The 19258-nt window shown below is 42.1% G+C and overlaps 1 protein-coding gene across 3 annotated transcripts in view; it reads right to left on the bottom strand.

Moving 5' to 3' along the window:
* GALNT9 (polypeptide N-acetylgalactosaminyltransferase 9) overlaps positions 1-19258 on the bottom strand; it is a 225838-nt gene that overhangs the window by 106172 nt on the left and 100408 nt on the right. For all 3 annotated transcript variants that reach the window (XM_065692354.1, XM_065692355.1, XM_065692353.1), the window contains one exon: positions 2087-2267. In XM_065692354.1, coding sequence (XP_065548426.1) covers positions 2087-2267 — 181 coding nt within the window. The remainder of the gene's footprint in view (positions 1-2086; positions 2268-19258) is intronic.

The following is a 19258-nucleotide window of genomic DNA, read 5'->3' as shown; positions in this document are numbered from 1 at the left end:
CTTGGGTGACACGGATGTCCCTGCCCATGGCAGGGGTGCTGGAACTGGATGCTATTAAGTTCCTTTCCAACCCAAACCGTTCTATGACTCTTTGAATGCGAATCCAGGTAAGTGTTTTTATTAATAGACTGTCCATGGACTTAGATATTAATTCTAACTTCCCAATTGAAAAATGAAAAGTCCTCCCTTTTTAAAAATGAGAAGTTTTGGGAATGACATGAATATAAATCACAAGCAGACAAGAGAAGGGCTCAGCAATGAGAGCTATTATCAAGAGACAGAGAGATGAGGCCATTGTGCAAGTCAGCATACAAAGTTGGACAAAACAAGTGGATAAAACTCTTCATGTATTAAGAGCTTCCATCTTCTCCAAACTTCCTCTCATTTTTCATGGCAAATTCAGTCTGAAGGGTAAGTATCTACAGACAAGTGCTTCAATTTCAGCATCTAGACCTAACTAGAACCACTTCAAAAATGTCAAAACGCCACAAGGAAGGCAGTTCTCCTGGTAACTCAGACAGTTAATCATGCAGCACGGCCGTATGAGATTCCCAAAATGAGCATGTCAAAAAGCTTATCCGAATGACTCATCAAAGCTTCCAAGTAACACGGTGAAAGAGCATAATCTGAAGTGAAACATCACTGCATTGCAAATGCTGTCATGCTTCTGACAGCCACTGAGCTCAATCCAAGCTCTGCAACCTTTGCTTTTGTACTTCCCAGTGGAGGGCTCTCATTTATCACCTATTTGACCACAGCAGATAATAGCAGGCTAGGTCAAACCTCACTGGCTCTCATACACTGATTTTTAAGGGTCTTTGGACCAGATCTGATGCACAACTCAAATATTTGCATAACTACAGACTCCGTTTTCCCCAGAATAATTCCATGATGGATTTTTATGATCCATCAAGAGAGATGGAGAGATGAGACCACTGGACAAGCCATGACGTGGTATCAAAGCAGATTTTCTTTCTTTGCCACTTCTTTTATCTAGGTTTTCTTTTGTATAGCAAGTGTCTGAGGAAACAAGTGCTGAGTCAATACTTCTAAGATGACATGAATATGTAACACGGTTAATGAAATTTGTAGTTAAGCTGAAGTTTTGTTTTGCTGCATTTCTTTTTCTTTTTGGCAGCTCTAACTGCCTAAAATCCTAATTCAATTGCAGTCTGCAGCTGCTTTGCTTGGCTAAACTTTTCTTGCCACTTAATAAGATACTTTTTTATTTAACTTTCAGTTCTGCCTAGGAGCCCCAGCGGGTCTTTTAAAACAGAAGATTATTATTAGAAATTAATTAAGTATTCTTTTCAATTCTGCCTCCTGAGAGCAACCAGGCATTGCTGCTGATCTCCTCTGCATTAAGACATTACTGATTGCCATTCACAGGATGACAGTGTGGATGTCTCATCTGGAAGATACATAACCCTATGAATATGAAAGATTTGAAAGACATTCAATACAAAATATAATAAATCAGCACAAATAATAAACATATAACTGCAGTGTCAAACATAGCACAGGAATGGGAAGAATATAACACTGGAATAGAAATAAATACGTATTCCAAAGACAAAAAAAAAACTTATTGCAATCACAGAACCCCCACTGATCACCCTCAGTCCTTGCTTCAGCACATTGCAAACCCTGAGTAAACAATTCTAAGAACATCAAATGCAATTAAAGAAAAGGCTGTTGATTTGATGTGTTGGGGCTTTTTAAGTGCCCAGTATCTACGAAGTGTTTCTTGGCACATGTTACAAGAAGCACAGACTAAGGCTGCCACCTCTGATGGTAGGCTCAAGCTGACACTATCTGGCTTTTTCTAAGTGAACCAAACCAACAAGCACCAACACCCTGATGCAGTTTTTCATCTGAGCCTTTGCATATGCATATTAATGTATTACTCACAGAATGAGCACACTTCATGCTTGAGATGGCAGTTGGTCTGTTTAATTTTCACTAAACTCAGGGGTTTATGTATGACTAACTGCTGTCATTCTCTAACCGGGAAGGGATGTGAAGAAAAGAATGCCACCAGAACAACAACCAATCACTCTTGATAATAATGCGGAATTCAACTTACTTTTTTGGTCTGTAGTCAGGGATGGACCTGTCCAGGGATATCCTGTCACTGAGCTGGGCATTGTAACCATATTCTTCATACTTAGTTTCTGATTCATGGCTATCATCTCTCAGGGTAGCAGCCATTCCTCCCTGGCCCAAGCCTCCTGGACCTTCAACTAATCCCATGGGTTTTGCCAGACCTGAATGAAAAAGACAAACAAACCCCAAATTATTACTATAAAGGAAATGGATCTAACCTCTTCTGTGACCACAGAATGTTGTCAGATAAATGAAATCTGAACTCTCATGAAACTCAGCTCTGAAGCCCTCATGGCTGTGTGGAAATTATCCTCACCTTTTCAAACCAGAGTCCATATAAACACATCTTGTAGCATCAGTGCATAATTAGTAATGAACAAACTATAAAGAATCAATTAGCAGCTTTTATGATTTCTTCTTTTTCCTGTATAAATCCCTGGAAACTGGAATCTTGATTCCAAACATTCCAAAATGCCTAATTATCTGTGAGATAATTAAGATAAATTTGCTTCGTAAGAACTGGAGGCTAGGCCCTTTCCCACTATAGACAATTATAGCTCCATTCATTCAGTGAATTTCTTCCACGTGTAGAGCTGCCAGCTTAACTCCATCTTAAATGTCAGTTCTGGAGTAAGTTTTGGAGCTGAGACATCTGCTCTGTGGCTCTAAGACCACCTGCAGCTCCTGAAAGGTTCAGGTTTGGTCCCCATGCTGGGAATACAGCTATGCAACAGGTCACCAGCTGCTGCTGGGCTGGAAATATGGGGGAAATCTGATTTCTGTGTGTGAGTCAATAGATGGGTCATTTGGACTCAGCTGCACAATTGCCCTGTCTGTTCCCACAAAGATGTGCTAAAACTATTAGGGAGCTGACACCATCTCTCACTTGGGAATTACTCCAGATTTCCTCTGTCCTTCAGATCTCTGACAAATGAAATCTGTGTATTATACAAGATACTCAGCTCAATACAGATTATAGGATCAGAAAGTCTGTACACAGCTGAGCTAAATCGATTAGCCCCACTTGGTTAGTGCTGAAACATTAGCCAGTCAGTGATGCATTTACAGGTTTCATCACTGGTATATTACTCGTCAACTCAGAGATACATGTAAAACAAAACTAAACTGACATTAAAAATGCCCATATGATCACATCGCCAAGAACCAATTCCACAGCAACAGGCATTTAACTCGGTGCTGAATTCTCATAAATAAGCTCCTCAAATATCCTGTGTTTAATGTCAAAGCTTTCCTTTCCAAAAGGCTCACTATCAACAAGTCATTATAAGCGAAAAAGCGATTTATAACAGTCTTGGGAATACCATACAGACATGTGCAAATATCCTCCAAATCATTTCCAGTGCAGAGCAGAACAATTAGAGTTTGACCTACTCAACATTTTGCTAATAAGGATTTTTTCAAGAGGAAGATGTTATTATTTCAACTAAACAATTAAAGAGATAGACAAGAAACTGTCAACATTTGCTCGCAGCAAACACATAACGCAGTACAAAGGTGGGACTGGCTTCTCCAAGTCACAGTAAGGACAGTTTAGTCCCTCATGAAGGAATGTGTCTTGCACCTCATTGCTAACGTTGTCCCCTCACTTGTTACAGCTTCATCATCATCTCTGCCTAATCACAGGATAGAAGAGAAACAGCTGTTCATTAGTGGTCTGAAAGAGTAAAATTAGCATTTTCCACTGTAGTGCTTATGAGAAAACCCTTTGCTAAGGTTAAGGGGAACACTACAAATGGCCTGAACGTAAAAAGAAGGAGTACCTGCAGTACCTGGGAATCTTGATACTGAATTTCAGACATTGCCTAAAAAATACATACCTTATACTCCAGCCAGTAATTCCAAGTCAGGACAGACCTCGTTTGTGTTTGTGACTTTGATGTCTTCTTCATGTTCCTCATCATCATACACTGAAATGCTCAAGTGTCTCGGGGTGAATCACGAGTCTTAGCAGGAGGGGGAGAGCAGAAGGAATAAAAACGAACACCCTACAGGAAAACATTCTTGGCGTGGCCAAGCTTTTGAAAAATTCAGACAGCTCCAAGCGTTCAAGCCTAGCAAGATGTCGCAAAGAAGGGAAAAGAGGCTCATGCAGCCATGGCCTCATTATAGGTGGGAGGTGAACTCTAGGTCTCACTAGCAAGGGAGATTGAACAGAAGCATGAAGGCCTCTGAACAGAGGCATGTGGCCCCCAGACCACACACCCATGAAGGGAAAGCAGGAAGACAAAGTTTCAAAACAGCATCCCTTTTCCAGGCTGTTGTATTACAGGGACACAGAGAGAAAAGACCAAAGCACTGAGCTACTGGGATTGATGCTGATGCTTGATCAATAATGAATTTCTTCAAATCTCTAAGTGAAACAAAACACTAGGAAGAAGGAAAGGTGTGCTCAAGGCAAGGGAACGTGATGTCAGTAGACAGCTCTCTTCTTCAGGCAGTCACACTGCCAACCTAGGATCTTCGGTCTTTGATGACTTATCCCCCAACATTCAGTAACACAGAACAGAGCCCTCCAGCTGCTTAATGGCTGCTCTTCCTCTCAGGCCAGCTGTGTTTTCTTCCTCTCCCAAACACGTTTCTTTTAGTAAGGTATGCAACTATCCCCCAAGACAAGTAGGAAAGTGCCCATGTCCTGTCTCAAACTCACTAAGCGAAGAACTTCAATACACATTACATATTTCTGGAAATATTTTAGGAAGCTTCATTTTGAAGGAAATTGGAACATTTGTCCCTTTTTTTCCGATTGAGGATAAGAGGCTCTTTGGCACTTTGATGAGCTTTAGTAGTTAATATTACTTCATTTAGAAGAATTAGAACAGAAGGGCCTAACAATGCTGCCATCCCTGGCCTGACAATTACTCCTTGCTCAAGTAATTAAAGAAATTACATGTCTGAGAATGTAAATCTCTCCCCAGACAAAAAGAAAACCATGGCAGCCTAAGATCCCCGCATGATACAGTCTTAGACTTAAAAAACACTAACAGGCAGTGAAGCTGCATGCCTCTGCCTTACTTGCCCAATATATGGCACCTTAAAGGGGGGCTCAGTTTCACAGGGAAGTCAGCAGTTCCCTCAAAAGCACAAGCAGGCCTTACTGAAAGGGAGTCAAATTAGGCACTTCTGAATGCAGAAAACTAGACACTTCATAAAGCCTATGTCCTTGAAAGACTGCAATGTGGAAACTCATTTGCTGATCGTTTGGAATCATCTGGGCTGGGTTCTGATGTTACATCAAAGCACATCGAAGACAACTTCATTAAAGTTAACTGACCTGCTTTGATGAAAGGGTCTCCAAGATGTGCTGTGCTTATTTGACCTTAACCAACAATTTAAGTCCAGGAGTTGAAAACTTTATTCTTGATATTATATGCTCCTGCAGTTGATGGAACAAAACACTTGCATATTTATGACACAAGTCACAGGGGAATGAAACTTTCAACCCACAGGAAGGATCAAGCACTTTGCTATTTTTCTTACAGAGAATACAGTATTTTTCTTACAGAGAATAATTCTCTCTGTAATTCTTACAGAATTAGTTAGGCAGCCTTCTAAACCATGCATAATAATAATTACTTCGTATACATTTTTCCTAATCTGATATTCTAGCTCTCCATGCTGCTAATCTGACCTTGTTTTAGGAAAGAGTCATCATGTGTCTAACTCTCAGAAGATATTGCTGTGAAGTTTTCTCCACATTCATTACCCAAATTTTAGCCTAGTCAGACTGACAGTTACAGCAATGCAGTAACACTGACCAATATGTAAGAGCAACTAAATAAATTGTATCACATTGCTCCATTCCTCAAAAAAACCCACTAAAGTGTCTCTAGGATTTTTTAGGAGAGAAAAATATAATCTATATGTGTATGTGTGCTAAATGCAGCAATTACCGGCAATGTTCTTCAACGCATGCTTGGTTAGCTAGACACAATATAACTACGTCTCATAATTATGTTACCCTCTCTTGGATAACATCTCCATAGCATTTGTCATCTCAAAGGGTTATCTGTTGCTACAGCAATTGTTTCTTCATCAAAGGACTTTGCTCTACGACTACCCAAGTTATAACTTGCTAACCCCCAAATCCACAGTAATCTGCACTGGTTAGCCTTTTGTGAAGCAAAGAGAAAAGGGATGCCAGTTCAGTAGCATCTTCTCATGAAAAAGTTGGTCTTCAGAGATAGGATCAGAAGGCAGGCAATGGGCCACAGTGTCGCCTCAGGTCTGGCTGAAGCAGAAGCTGCTGGTGAACAAGATGCACCATCTAGCACATCCTCCAGGCCCTCATTCTGAGAGATGCCCAACAGTCTGGAGACCAGAATCATCTCATCAGAGGCCTTCCAGCATGCTGAACATAGGAACAACACCTGGGAGGACATGCAGGAGCAGAACACTCTACAGCAGTCCTACAGCAGGATGCATAGAATGGTTGCCAAAGACGGAATTAGCAAAGAGCAAGTTACTTGTGCTCCAGGGCTTGGGTGTTTTCTGCTCAGCAAAAACCCAGCCAGCCTTCAAGGACAGCTCATTCGCATGGGTCTCACCTACTGGAACAACAAGGAAGAGGATGCCTTTTGTGGAAATACTGCTGCTTGGCCGAGAGACAAATGCTATTGATTGTATATGCTGGGTGTTTAGGTCCTACAGTGATGGGGAGCAGTATAAAACCTACAAAAGACAAATGGAGAAGAGCTTCTAGTTCAACATCCATCATGCACCAGGGGTTTAACCAAGGCAGATCAGATGAGAGCATTTTTCTGCTTTCTTCTTCCTTTAAACCTTACTGCAGGCTTCCAGATCCTCCTCTTACCTCTGATATGGCTCTACCTAGCACCCATTTCACCATTTTTCCACGTGAAGCCACTGTAGGCAGGGTACAGCGGCACTGCTGGCAGTGCAACCCTGGGGCTCATGTCAAAGCGAAGGATTGAAATCATGCTGCCAGCTCTGAAATGGTGACGGGCAGAGAGGGGAGAGAGGGAACAGTGGCTATGCCCAGTGAGCTGCTATTTTTACAGCTGTCTTTTCTATCAATTTTTAGACTAAAAAGATCTACAGCCCATCAGCTGGATTGGTCATACCCAGTTCAACGCCGCAGATGACAATGGGGTCACAAATAATTATTGTCTGTCATTCACTTCAAATTTATTGCTCTCACTGCAGAGATTTCTGTGGAAGACAGAAATTGCTGGGAGAATGGAGAGCAGAATGGACTGGCCTTAGTTTCTTAACCAGATTAATTACTCCGCAGGATGCATAATTATCTAGGAAGAAAAAAGACCTTCTATTTTTCACCATAAACCCTGTCACAATGGGAAAATTACGGAAGAGATTTATGTGAGAAACTGTGGCAAAATCAAGATCAAACTACATCTGCGATGATTTTACTGTCCTCTTTCCTTTTCATTTGCAGCACAATTACAGGCAGATGTAAATCAGGTTCAGCCGAGGTTCTCAGATGTAATTAACCTTTGGACAACTCTAAATAAAAATAAGCAATTGAAAATAATTATACAGCCACGTTCACAATAGCACAGGTCTGTTCTTAGCCTTTTTGTGACCCTCCTGCCATGTCTGGCAAGATCACCTTCAGCAGCTGCAGCTCTGCTCCCCACACCTCATCCCTTGTTCATCAGAAGAGATGCTGGGCACAATCACGGCGCCAGCTCCATCCCGAGGGCCACTGGGTCCCATCAGCACTGACAGAACTGCTGCAAATCCTCTGCAATGGCCCTGATGACCTGTCTCAGGCTTAGGCTGAGAAGGGCTCCAAAGCCAAACTTCTGAGCTTTATCTACACTTAAAAACCATTTGCACTCCTGAATAACAACACAGAAGCGTTCCAATTCTTAGCACCTTAAAAGGAGGAAATAAAACATTGCCTTCTAAAAACCCTGCCACAGTCACCCAGCAGTTTTACTTGTGACTCCTGAAATGCTTCTTTGAAACATGAGACATAAAACTCACCAGCAAAACAGTCATTTCCTTCCTTTTCCAGTTCTGATTTCTCAGCTGAAAACATCCCCTGCATACCTTGTAAGGCAATAAAAATCTTCAGATCCTATTTTAACCAAAGGGAAAAAAATTCAGGGATAATAGCAGCTCTACATAGACTGATACAGGTGTCTTTTAGCATTTCCAGTTACATCTCCTGAAAGAAAATAAAAAGGTTCATAGACTCTAGGGTATGTAACAGAGCTAAAACAAGTCTCGGCTTTTGATTTTTTTCTTTAAGCTGCTTCTATAAAAAATCACAGAATGGTTTGGATTGGAAGGGACCTTAAAGATCATCTATTTGCAAACCCCTGCCACAGGCAGGGACTTAGAAAATGGTTGTGTTTGGGTTTTTTTTTTCCCATGTGTATGTGTTTAATGAACATTTAATCTCCACTCTATTTTTGACAACACAGAGCAAAGGACAGTGCTTAAACCACCTTCTCTGAAATCTAGTTTGGTTATAGATAAAACCTTTGGAAACAAGTACTCAGTTTGTTGCACCTAATGAATCAGTCCTAATGGTTCCATCTTGAATTACTGCATTGTGCTAATTCTGTAAGTTGTTCTTTTGCAACTAGAAGCTTCAAGTGAAGGCAGAGCCTCACTGACTGGCATCTCTGTAGGCATGGAGTTAAAAACTGGTCTTCATCCTTCAGGAGCTAACAGTACAAGTTAGAGCGAAGCGGATGCACAAGAAAAGCAGCTGGTTGGAGGAGGAGGAAAGAGCAGTATGAGCGAGCTGTTCAACACTAGCAAAAGGTCTCGGCTCACCAGTTGCCTTACTGTTTATAGCTTCCTTTTAGTGATCCCTAAAAATAACTAAGAGGAACAAGTTTTCCAAGATAACATGTTTACTTCAGAGAAAAGCTCAGTCACATAAAGGGTGCCTTGCTTCTCATACGCACCCAGGGACGCTCTGATGCGCTGCTCAGTGCAGTACAGTGCCCAGTCTGTGTGTCAGAGGAGGCATCTGGGGAAGGCCCAGCAAGCCCCTCTGGGGCACTGTAAATAGGGCAGAGAGAAAAGATGCCAGGACCTTTGCTGCGCCCCACCAGGCAGATGGTTTCACAAAGAAGGGACATACAGAGGCTAAAAAATGGCAGCAGTAACTACTTTTACAAATGCTTTCACATCTCCGGATAAAAACCACCCAGGTTACTTACTACATTCCAAAAGAAGCAGATCTGGGGCTTGAGGTTCAGTATCAGAAAAAGATGGCCTTCTTAGCAATAAACAAAATCCTTCTACCTTGGACACTTCAGCTGTTGAGATGCTCCAGGAGAGTGCGGCAACAGGCATTGAAATACTGCAGTGCCTCCTGAACACCACTGAGCTTGGCTCCCAACCTTGAAGTTGGAAGGAATCATTCCACACACCTTTGGGCAGAAATGATCTACTGAATGGTTAAGGAACTCCCCAGGACTGCACAAGATACGGTGGTGGATCCAGAAATCAAAACCAGTGACTGCCTCAGTTCTTGTCCTGTTGTGGTTGACTTGTGAATGATAAAGTAGCCCCCCCTCAGTTTCTAACACAGCTGAAACATCTTTTGTCCAGTGACTCCCTGTGATGCCAGCAGGAGCCATGTAGTATCACACAGCATCACATGTAGAACAGTATTTCTCTCTTCTCCATCCTATGATCCTATCCTGAATCTGTCAAAATGCTGAGCAAGTTTCACAGCTTGTACTTCCTTCTCTCCCCCTCTCCCATGCTGTAGCCTTCATTTTTGCCAAAGGATCCCATGCAAAGATCCCATGCAGGTATCTGCCTTTCCTTGACTCCCATGAATACTGCACAAGCTACGGTTAAGGAAGACATGACCATAGCTGGAGTGGCTCGCTGAGATGACTGCCTTGGATACTGTAAGACAAATGTTTTGTCCTATAGGCACCGATTTGCTGAATGCATTAGCAGCTCAGTGCACGAAAACTGAACCTGGACAAGTAAAAGCATTTTATAGCTGTAAATGCCAGGATCAACAATATCCAGAAAAATAAACTTGTTGGAAACTACTTCACTGTTTGACACTATTTCAGGTAACTCTGCAAACAATAGTACACAGCACAAGGAGTCAGAAGTGTCTGGCTCATGATCCAATCTAAATGTTAAACAGAGCCTGGCCCTTAATTTCTGCATATCCCAGCTCTCCATATCCCAAATCGGTCTCTCTCACCACAACCCTGCAGTAAGCCTACCTAATGTATAAGATTTGCTGCCCAGAGAACTGCTCTGAATTTTGTCAGTAGCAAAGGTGCTTACCTTCTGAACTAGAAGGAATGCTGTATGTGGATGAGATTTAGTTATAAATACAGAAACATTCACCAAATCGCACCCTACAGGGACACAGCCTCCAACTCTCTGCAAAGCAGAAAGCAACAAACAAAACCCCATCCAATCTAAATGACTCCAGCACTTCCCTATAAAATCCAAAATGCAGTCCTATTTTTTATAGTTGTAATCAAGTTTGCTGCATCCTTGCTTAAAGATTTATGTTCCCTAGAACCCAGTATCAGCCCCAAGTATCTCTGAAGATGTACCAGGGAGAAGACAAACAGTACCCTGAGGCTGACGGCTTGAAAAACTTAAAAAGTACAATAACTTGTAAAGCTGAAGCGCTTAATGTTCAACCTTTTGGCTCTAGAAACTAGGAGATGCAGTGGCTTTGTACCTTGACCTCATCTCCAGACCATTCTACCTATTCAAGTGGAAGCCTGTGATAGTATTTCTCAACCTGCATCCACAGGTGACTGACAATCCCCTAAGACACCTATCTGCGAGAAGACTGTGGAATGGTGGTGAAGGAACGCAGTGATTTGGCAGCTCTGCCTGTAGGAGGGCCCTCCCTTTGCTGCCCACAGAAGCTAGTCAGGCAATTAGCACAAATTACCTGGAAAGAGGACCAATAGCCAGCCCCTTATGTGGTTTCTCCTATGCTTCTTCCTCCTCTTTAAAATATGGACATTTCCTGCTTGCAGAGGGCACCCTGAGGCACAGCCTATGAATATCTGTCAGGTGCTTGAAATGAGTTAGATGGAAAGAGTCATGAAAATGCTCTGGGTGGTTACCAGCATCTGGGCTGGAAGCTGACTCTTATTTCATCCTACACACTCTGCCCCTACCATATTGATCCTTAAACCCTTTCTATTAAGCCCTACCAGGACAGGATTTGGCCAGAACTGGTTTTTCCTTAGCGTTTTCATAGTATGTAGTCTAGATTCAGGACACCATTGTAGCAGATGCTACACAAGCCTAGAAAGACAGTTGCTAGACCAAAGAGCTCTGTATTGACGTTGAAGACAAGAAACTGATGCAGAAAGATAATCAGGGAAGAAGACAACAAGACAACACGGTTCAGTGGGAGAGACAGAGGTTGCAGTGCAACAGTGGCCTGTGGATTTCATCCTTGTCATAACAGCAAGAAAACAAGTTACTTCATAGCCCAGTGAAGGATCATCTTTTCTACTCCATTGAACAGATTTTATCCCAGTGTGCCCCCCATACACAGTTGGCTTCTTGGGAATGAAGCAGATTCCTAAGGAAAGGTAACCTAGGGCCAGGATTTGTAGTCCTCTCCAAAATAATGTGATCAATATGTTTCCGAAATGGTTCCTTTTGTAGAAAAGCTTGTGATAAAAGCCCTACTCATTTAGATTATTTTGAGATGATGAAAGATGGCAGTTCTGATATATGTAAGGCAAATTTCCCACTGAGAAGGTTCAGCTCCACTCCTTTTATGTCTGTCGAGGGAAGACAACCATGGAGATCTCTGCTAAAGCTGCTCCATGCCAAATGCAAGATTCCTGATGTATGACTTAAAACTTTGAGGAAGAGGAAAGGACTGCCTGAGGAAATACAAAGAAAAATATGTAATGGAGGGCCAGATGTAGGAGACAGGTGTAGCAGCAAAACCTGTTAGCTCATCTTGGCACATTGTGGAGAAGGACCAAGTCCATCAATGCACACAACAGGTCTGCTAGGGGAAAAAAGGAACGTATGTCCTTGTACAGCCACCTTCTCTCCCTGACCTGCTGTTCAAATGTGCAGTGCACAGACCACCGCTGGCTGCACCAGCCCTTTTACAGGCCCCATTCCTTGTTCATTGGCTTAGCAGAAACAGAAGCATTGTGTAGGCTACTCCCTCTCCAGACACAAAATTCATTAGTGCTTTTTAATTGGAAGAAATACTGCATTTTTATGTACAGATATCTAATATCAAAAGTAATTGCTTTTATAGAATACTCATTTGGAACTGGTTTCCCCTTGAGATGAGGAAATATATTCTAATTACAACAGATAATTCAAGAGGAGATTGACGACTGGAAGGGCCAAGAAATAGGAGCTACACAGACCACTGGAGACAAAGATAAAAGATCCTCTGTGAGGCAGGACACTGAGCCCAAGCCCATAGATAGTAAGAGAGATGCCAGAGTTTTGTCAGCGGCTTGATATAAACAAAGATCAAGGAGTCCTGCTCTTTAGGGAGACATCTATGTGATGTATTTTTAAACTTAAAATTCTGAGTGACAAAAAGAAAAGCCTACCCCGTACGCACAATTGTAAATGATACATATGTGATTCTGATTTTATTTTTCATTTTAATGATCAAAAATATCATTCCCAGAGGAAGATCAGTTTTGGTTTTTTTAAATAAATAACAGATGTCAAGATTCTTCTAGAAGTTTCAAAATCCCAGATGACTTGTGGTTTGTGCTGGTGAAACACATAAAATGGATTTTTCTTTTCAGGGCATTGGAGGAAAGCCAGAAAACTCCTCTGGTGATGGCATAAATCTGGAGTTGGGAGAGGGGAAGCTGAAATGTTGGTGTAGCAGCCCGCTGATATTAAAAGGAGACAAAATCCAAGTGTCATCAGTTTGGTATCTGGCCCCTGGCAGTTGCCAGTACCTGAGGTTTCAGAGGAAATGAAAGGCAGATCATAAAGCCCTTGGCCAATTAAACTCTTCACAGTCCCTGGAAGCAAAGTTCCCTTCTGAACCCCACAGGCAGGTAACTAAAGCCCCAAAGCATACTATTAGATTACCCTCGTTATCTTAACTCAGATAGGTGGAAACAGGGCTTAAAACTACCCAGCGCCCTTTAAAAGCCCAGCCAGTATTGGATTCAGCAGCCTCCTGCAGTAATGAATTTGCTGGTACTGTCACAGTGTCACTGACGCACATGAAATGGATCACCTGTATCAATATATTAGATTTCCTTTAATTTTTCCAGGGAAACAGAGTGATCATTAAAACAATAACAGAACCATTCTAGTGAGAGGGAAAGGAGCTTTTTGAAAAGCTCCAAGGTGCAAGAACTGGAACTCTGGGGCTGTTTGATTCAGGAACAAGCTGCTTCAAATCAAGCTAAAGGGTTTTCATAAATGAGGAAAGGATCTTCTGAAAAACAAGGTGTTTGCTTGTGTGGATCAAAGGTAGGGAAGGGAAGCAGTGAACCGTTGCAGGAAGGGAATTCTGACCCAAGGGCTGAAGGATCCAGCCCACAGCTGGAAAGATGCTGTTGTATACAATGACATTTCCATGCACCACCAGAGCTGACTATGCATCTCCAATCATTACAACAGGAACCTCTGGTTTCTATTGCAGTTCTGGATGAAAAATCCCTACTGGCCTGTTCTCAGACCAGCTCAACTACAGCAGTAAACCCCACAGGGTTAGGTTCCGTATAAAAGAAATCAACTTTAAATACAAGGAATCTAAACCAACCACATCTATCCAACTTCAGGTCCTATACAGGCTTGTACTACTCTAGACTCTATTATGCTGATATTAAAGTCTAAACTAACTCAAGGCTGTATGGCATCCCACATTGCCAAGCCTGCCAAAGTACTTCCTTTCAGCCCAGGTTTCAGTCAGACACCCTTGGGACTCTGCCCTGTCTCAGAGGGATTGTGTCCAAGACTAAGCAAGACTCTCCTCTCCCCACTCAAGGGCGCTCTGTGAGCTCTTGACAAGGGGTAGACAAGCTAATCTCCTGCAGCATCATTCTGTAATCATGCTCCACGTTATTTGCAGACGTTCATACACCTCCCTGCTCATTTACCTAAACAGCCTGCTATTAAACTAACATAATCACACAGACAGCTTTCCCAATAATAAAGTTGCACACAACACTTGCTTTTGGAATGACTGGAAAGCTCATGGCTGTTCAACCCATTTTACGCAGCAGAGGACAACAGTATTAAACCCAAATGTAGTAAGTGCTAGAACTCACAATCGCATCATGCTTCAAAGCAGGATGTCAATTTTGGTTCACCAAGTCCACCTCTGGCAATGCAACAATAGAGACAACATAACACCTACAGACCTGCTGGCTATGTCCACTGTTCTCCCTTCCATGCTCCAAGAGTCACTGTCCAGCCAGAGTGCCTCGATTCCTCTGTTCTCCTTTCAGTGTGATACTGTAGGCTCTTTAAAGCTGGCATACTTTTCTTTTGCATCACTACACAGCAACACTGATGGCTGGCTTCAAACTACACTAATTTCTGTCAGACTGTCTATTTTACATCTGTAGATACATGTTACTTTTCTTGAACTGTGTTTGTACGCATCTTTTTCAGGCACATCTTTGACACCTCTGAAGAAGTTTGGCTTGGAAATTTGATTTGAGATAGAACTTACATCTCTGCTTTTTCGTTGCCTTCCTCCCTTGTCTTTATCTTCATATCTCACGTCAACATGCACTACAGCTGTGTCTTGCCTGTCAATGCCAGGCTGCAGTGCCTCCTTCCACTAACCTCTTCTTGCATGTATGATTTAATTTTCTACCAGCAAGACAAGTCAGTTCAAAACCAAACAAAGAACACACTTTAAACAGCAAAAACACAGCCCAGAATCAAGCTCAGAATCAAAACGCTTACAAATCAACCATTTATGGCAGTTTTGAAGCTATAACAGATAAAGAAAGTTACTATGCCGAGTCCTCCTAATTGGTGAGATAAATTGGCAGCCACATCTGTAGCAGAATCCATCAGAGGACATGCCACAAATAAGGTCTGATTCTCTCATGCTCACAGAGAAGTAGAAAGAGTACACGGTGCTGAGAATCGTACTTGGTTTGAAGTGCCTCGCTATTGTTTAAGGAAATGCTGAGCCTGGATTTGGTTTTGGCTCTTGAGAGGAAAGTGTTTGCTCTAGAAAGGAAAACCTATTTAGACATGAAAGGCACAATGTTGCATGGATAGCTTATAAAATACAATTAATCAGGGATTTATCAGGGAAAAATAAAAAGAATTAGGTATCATATTCTCCGGAGAAAGTAAATCAAAGGATGAGACAGTTTTGCAAAAGAAAGGAGAAATGAAGATAAATAGCAATTGTCAATAAATTTGAGAAAATAAAGATGTAATGTTAGGGAAAAAATATTGGCACAATGTTTTATTTAAAAGCGGTAATAAAAACATTGCTTGCTTTGATTTCTGCCTGTTCTGGTTTATTGTTGATATAAAGATAAATTGACTCAGACTTCCAGGAGTGGGAAAGCTACGATGCACTGTTACAGGCACTTTAAACCCCCGCACTGCTATAATACCTGATTCATTATTAACAACATTGGCTTCATTGCGTGTTGGTATTTTTACGAATTGACTGTGACCTATGGGTAGTTTAGGCCCTGACAAACTCACTGCAAGACACAGTGGCACCGTTTGACAATGGCAGGGTGCATTTGGTAACAAGAAGCTACTTTGATCCACCTACACAGCCTCTTTAAAGCTACCACATACAGCACATCACACACAAAGACAATGGCCAAGTTTTTGATTGTGGATCAGACTTCTCCAATTTACCTTCCTAATACCACTGACTACAACAGTGCTTAGCTGGTTTCCACCAAGGCAATGTAAAAAGAAATTCAAGCTTTTTCAGAGACTCATTTTTTTTCAATCATTCCTTTACTTTATGCAGAAATTAAATAAAAGAATGAATGCTTCTGTCCCCTGATGCACCTCAGGTTTGTATTTACGACTACACTATGAGATGCTAAATTACAGAGCAGCGAGAAATGAAGACAGTGATGGAAGGTGTCTTTATACAGGAGAAGAAGATCCTTCAGTGAAGAGACAGGTACAAATCAGAAGTTGCATTTCAGAAAACTGAGGTCTGAGTTTACAGCTTGGACTCATCACTCCTCAAGGACATAAAGCAGACGTGCAATCCAGTCACGCTTAAGCTTCAGGTCAGACCTACATTTCCTATAATCAGATAGAGCTTTCCAGCACCAAATGGTCCCAGAGGAAGCCCACTGTGCCATGAGAGGTATGTGATGGGATGAGCAGCAGGACATGCGCCATGCTGCCTAGCAAAGAGCAGGATCATTTCTCTGCTCCTCAAGTAATTTAATTATGCAGTCGCTACTGAAAGGCAATGAGACAAGCTAGTAGGACCTAAGTCTGCCATTTTTGGGAGCTGAAAATAAAGGAAGCTCTCCTGCAGTATTGTGGTAGTGTCAGGGAAAACTCATGCTGCTATAGTTATTAATTGAAGTGAGTAGAAAAGCAGAGAAAAGATGCTTGTGTCAACATACTGGCAATTAACAGAGCAAACAGAGGAATCCAACGTGAAGATCTGATCCGGTTCCTTTAAAAACCAAGAACTTTACTTTCATGTTTGTGTCTAAATGAGTAAAAATTCCATTTGTCACCAATACGATTTTTAGGCTGGTTTGCTGAGAAAAGAGTTTGTGAGATCATGCTGCCTGCACTTGTCTATCAGTTTGCTTCCCTCTCTCATACCCTCCCCTTACCTCTGCTCATTAGACTTTGAGGACTGTGTCTAATTTCAGCCAAGGTCTGGCAGGCAGTCAGAGGTCTCCCAAAATTACATTTTTGCCAATGTCACACGAGTCAAGATCTGGGAAGAAAGTGGCATTAAAATATTCCTACTGAGCAAAGAGGCTCCATGACAGACCAAATACAAGAGACCTGCTGGAGCTACTAGAGACCACCCAAGAATCCACCTTCAGAATACCAACCCACAAGAAAGTCAGCTTTTTTGCTTTTGCTGCTCAAGGAACTAAACACTTCTTTTTAGGGTTAACTGTGGTAATTACTCGATGTCTATGTCTGTCGGGTATCTGGCTGTTATTTATATCACTGATTAACAGTATCACAAGGTAAGATGCTGCACAGACTAGTCTGGACTTGGATCAGTTAAACAGAAGACACAGATAAGTGAAGGAGATGAAAAGAGCAGAGAAATGGGCTGGCACAACTGAAGAGCAAAGGAAAGGCACACCTGGGAAGGAAGCCCAGGTCTTGTATTTCAACAGGTTTAAATATCTTCTCTAAACCTGGCACTTAGGCTGCTCCTTTTGCCCCCAGTTCCTGTGAGCTTACACATTGAGTCTTGTCAGATCTTAGCAGCAAAGATGGGAACAGGTTAAGTGATGAAGCAACATGCTTTCTGGTCACAGATAAGGGGATTCCTAATGAAATAATGAGGTATATCTGCGACCCCATTTAAAACTACTTTACCCATAAAGATATCATGTTAAAGAAAAGTCACATGGAAATGCCTGACTCAATAAATTAGCACTTCTTCTGTTTGGAAGGGAGACACTGAGGTGAGGCACCACAGCAGGAGGACACACAGCTCCATGCAACCTGCATGCTTACCCTGGCCCTTATTAAAAACTTCATCCTTCTGATCGGTAATATTAGGGGTGCTTTTCCCTCCCTACCTTTGAAAGGAACAGAAATTAAAGCACGATCCCAAATCCAACCGGCATCATCAGCAGTGTATCAAACAAAACCTTTTTGTTTGGGTTGTTTTTTTAACAGGGAAGTTGTCAGTTGAGTATCTGTCAAAACACTTCCAAAAATAATCAGCCTCTAGTTTCACAACCATATGCTGAGACACTCGTATCTAGCACAGAGAAGCCACAGGCATACACCCATATCAAATATCACCCACCAAACAGATTAGAGGCATGTTCTTTCATTCCAGGGACAAAGCCAAAAGATCATATGATGACTTTTTCTAAAGTAAATTCATATCCAGAAATATCCAGTTTAGTTTCCTGACAGCGCAGTGTACAGAGCATATCTCAGCCTACCATCGCACAGAGCATCGCCTAGTCGTGCCTAATTGGTGATGATCCTTCACCAGCTGGCCTGTCCTTTGGGCCTGATTCTGATCTTGCTACTACAGTGTAAGCAGGCTGTGTAAAAGGCAGTTTTCATCACTTGGAATTCTGGTCCATAACAATTGTCAACCATCTATGTTAACATGAATTGTCAAACTAAACTGTGTTACCGGCTTTATCAGAATAACCTGTTGCACATTGTGCTGCAATGGGAAACTCCACCTCTCCTTAGGGCTAGAGCACTCCTAGCATGGCTCATGCACAGACCCTGATCCCAGTTCACTAGTCCCATGTTTACTTCTTCAACTATAAGCAACTTTAGTAAGAAGAATTCTACAAAGTATTTCACTGTCTCATTCTTCCACAACCTCTGCTATGTCTCTAAGACAGCAGTTATTTGTGCTCCAGCTTCTTGTCAGTATGATTAAAGGCTGAAGATGCCTGAACAAGTATTCTTGTACCATATGCAAAAATCCCTCCGCAATGATCAATGCCTTCTCCAAGGGCTGCACCACTTAGCCCGTGTCCATTGGCATGCTGGGCTGCACCATCCCAGCTTCAAAGTTAGGACATGCCTTTGTTCTCTCATGAATATTTCTCCTCATTCTGTTCCCACTTCTCACTGGGCAAAGGAGACTTAGAAATCTCACTGTGAGCTTTTTAATGTGTGACAGAAAGAGGGAGGCAAAGAACCCAGTTATTAGGCAGACCGGGGTCAGAATGAATCCCAGATGATCTCAATTCCCTGACCTAAGAGGGCTCCCTGCAGCCTGGCTTAAAGTTTTGTAGGCCTGAAACAGGAACATGACTCTCAGTATGGGAACCACCCCAGGCTGCCACTTCCAGAAAACAGAAGGTTTTACATCTAACCCCACGGGACACAAGCATCATAAAAGACAGTTCCGTTACAAAATAAACTTTCTATTGAATGAAAATGCATTGAGCCAGATGGATCTGTTTCAGGAGGAGGATCAGGCTGGCACAGGTCTAAAACCAATTATTGGGTTTGTGTATTCCAAGAGTAGCTGGGA

The sequence above is a fragment of the Lathamus discolor genome, chromosome 12 (genome assembly GCF_037157495.1).
Source record: "Lathamus discolor isolate bLatDis1 chromosome 12, bLatDis1.hap1, whole genome shotgun sequence".
NCBI classification, from domain to species: Eukaryota; Metazoa; Chordata; class Aves; order Psittaciformes; family Psittacidae; genus Lathamus; species Lathamus discolor.
The sequence above is the reverse complement of the archived record's forward strand: the minus strand, read 5'-3'. Positions and strand labels throughout refer to the sequence as shown.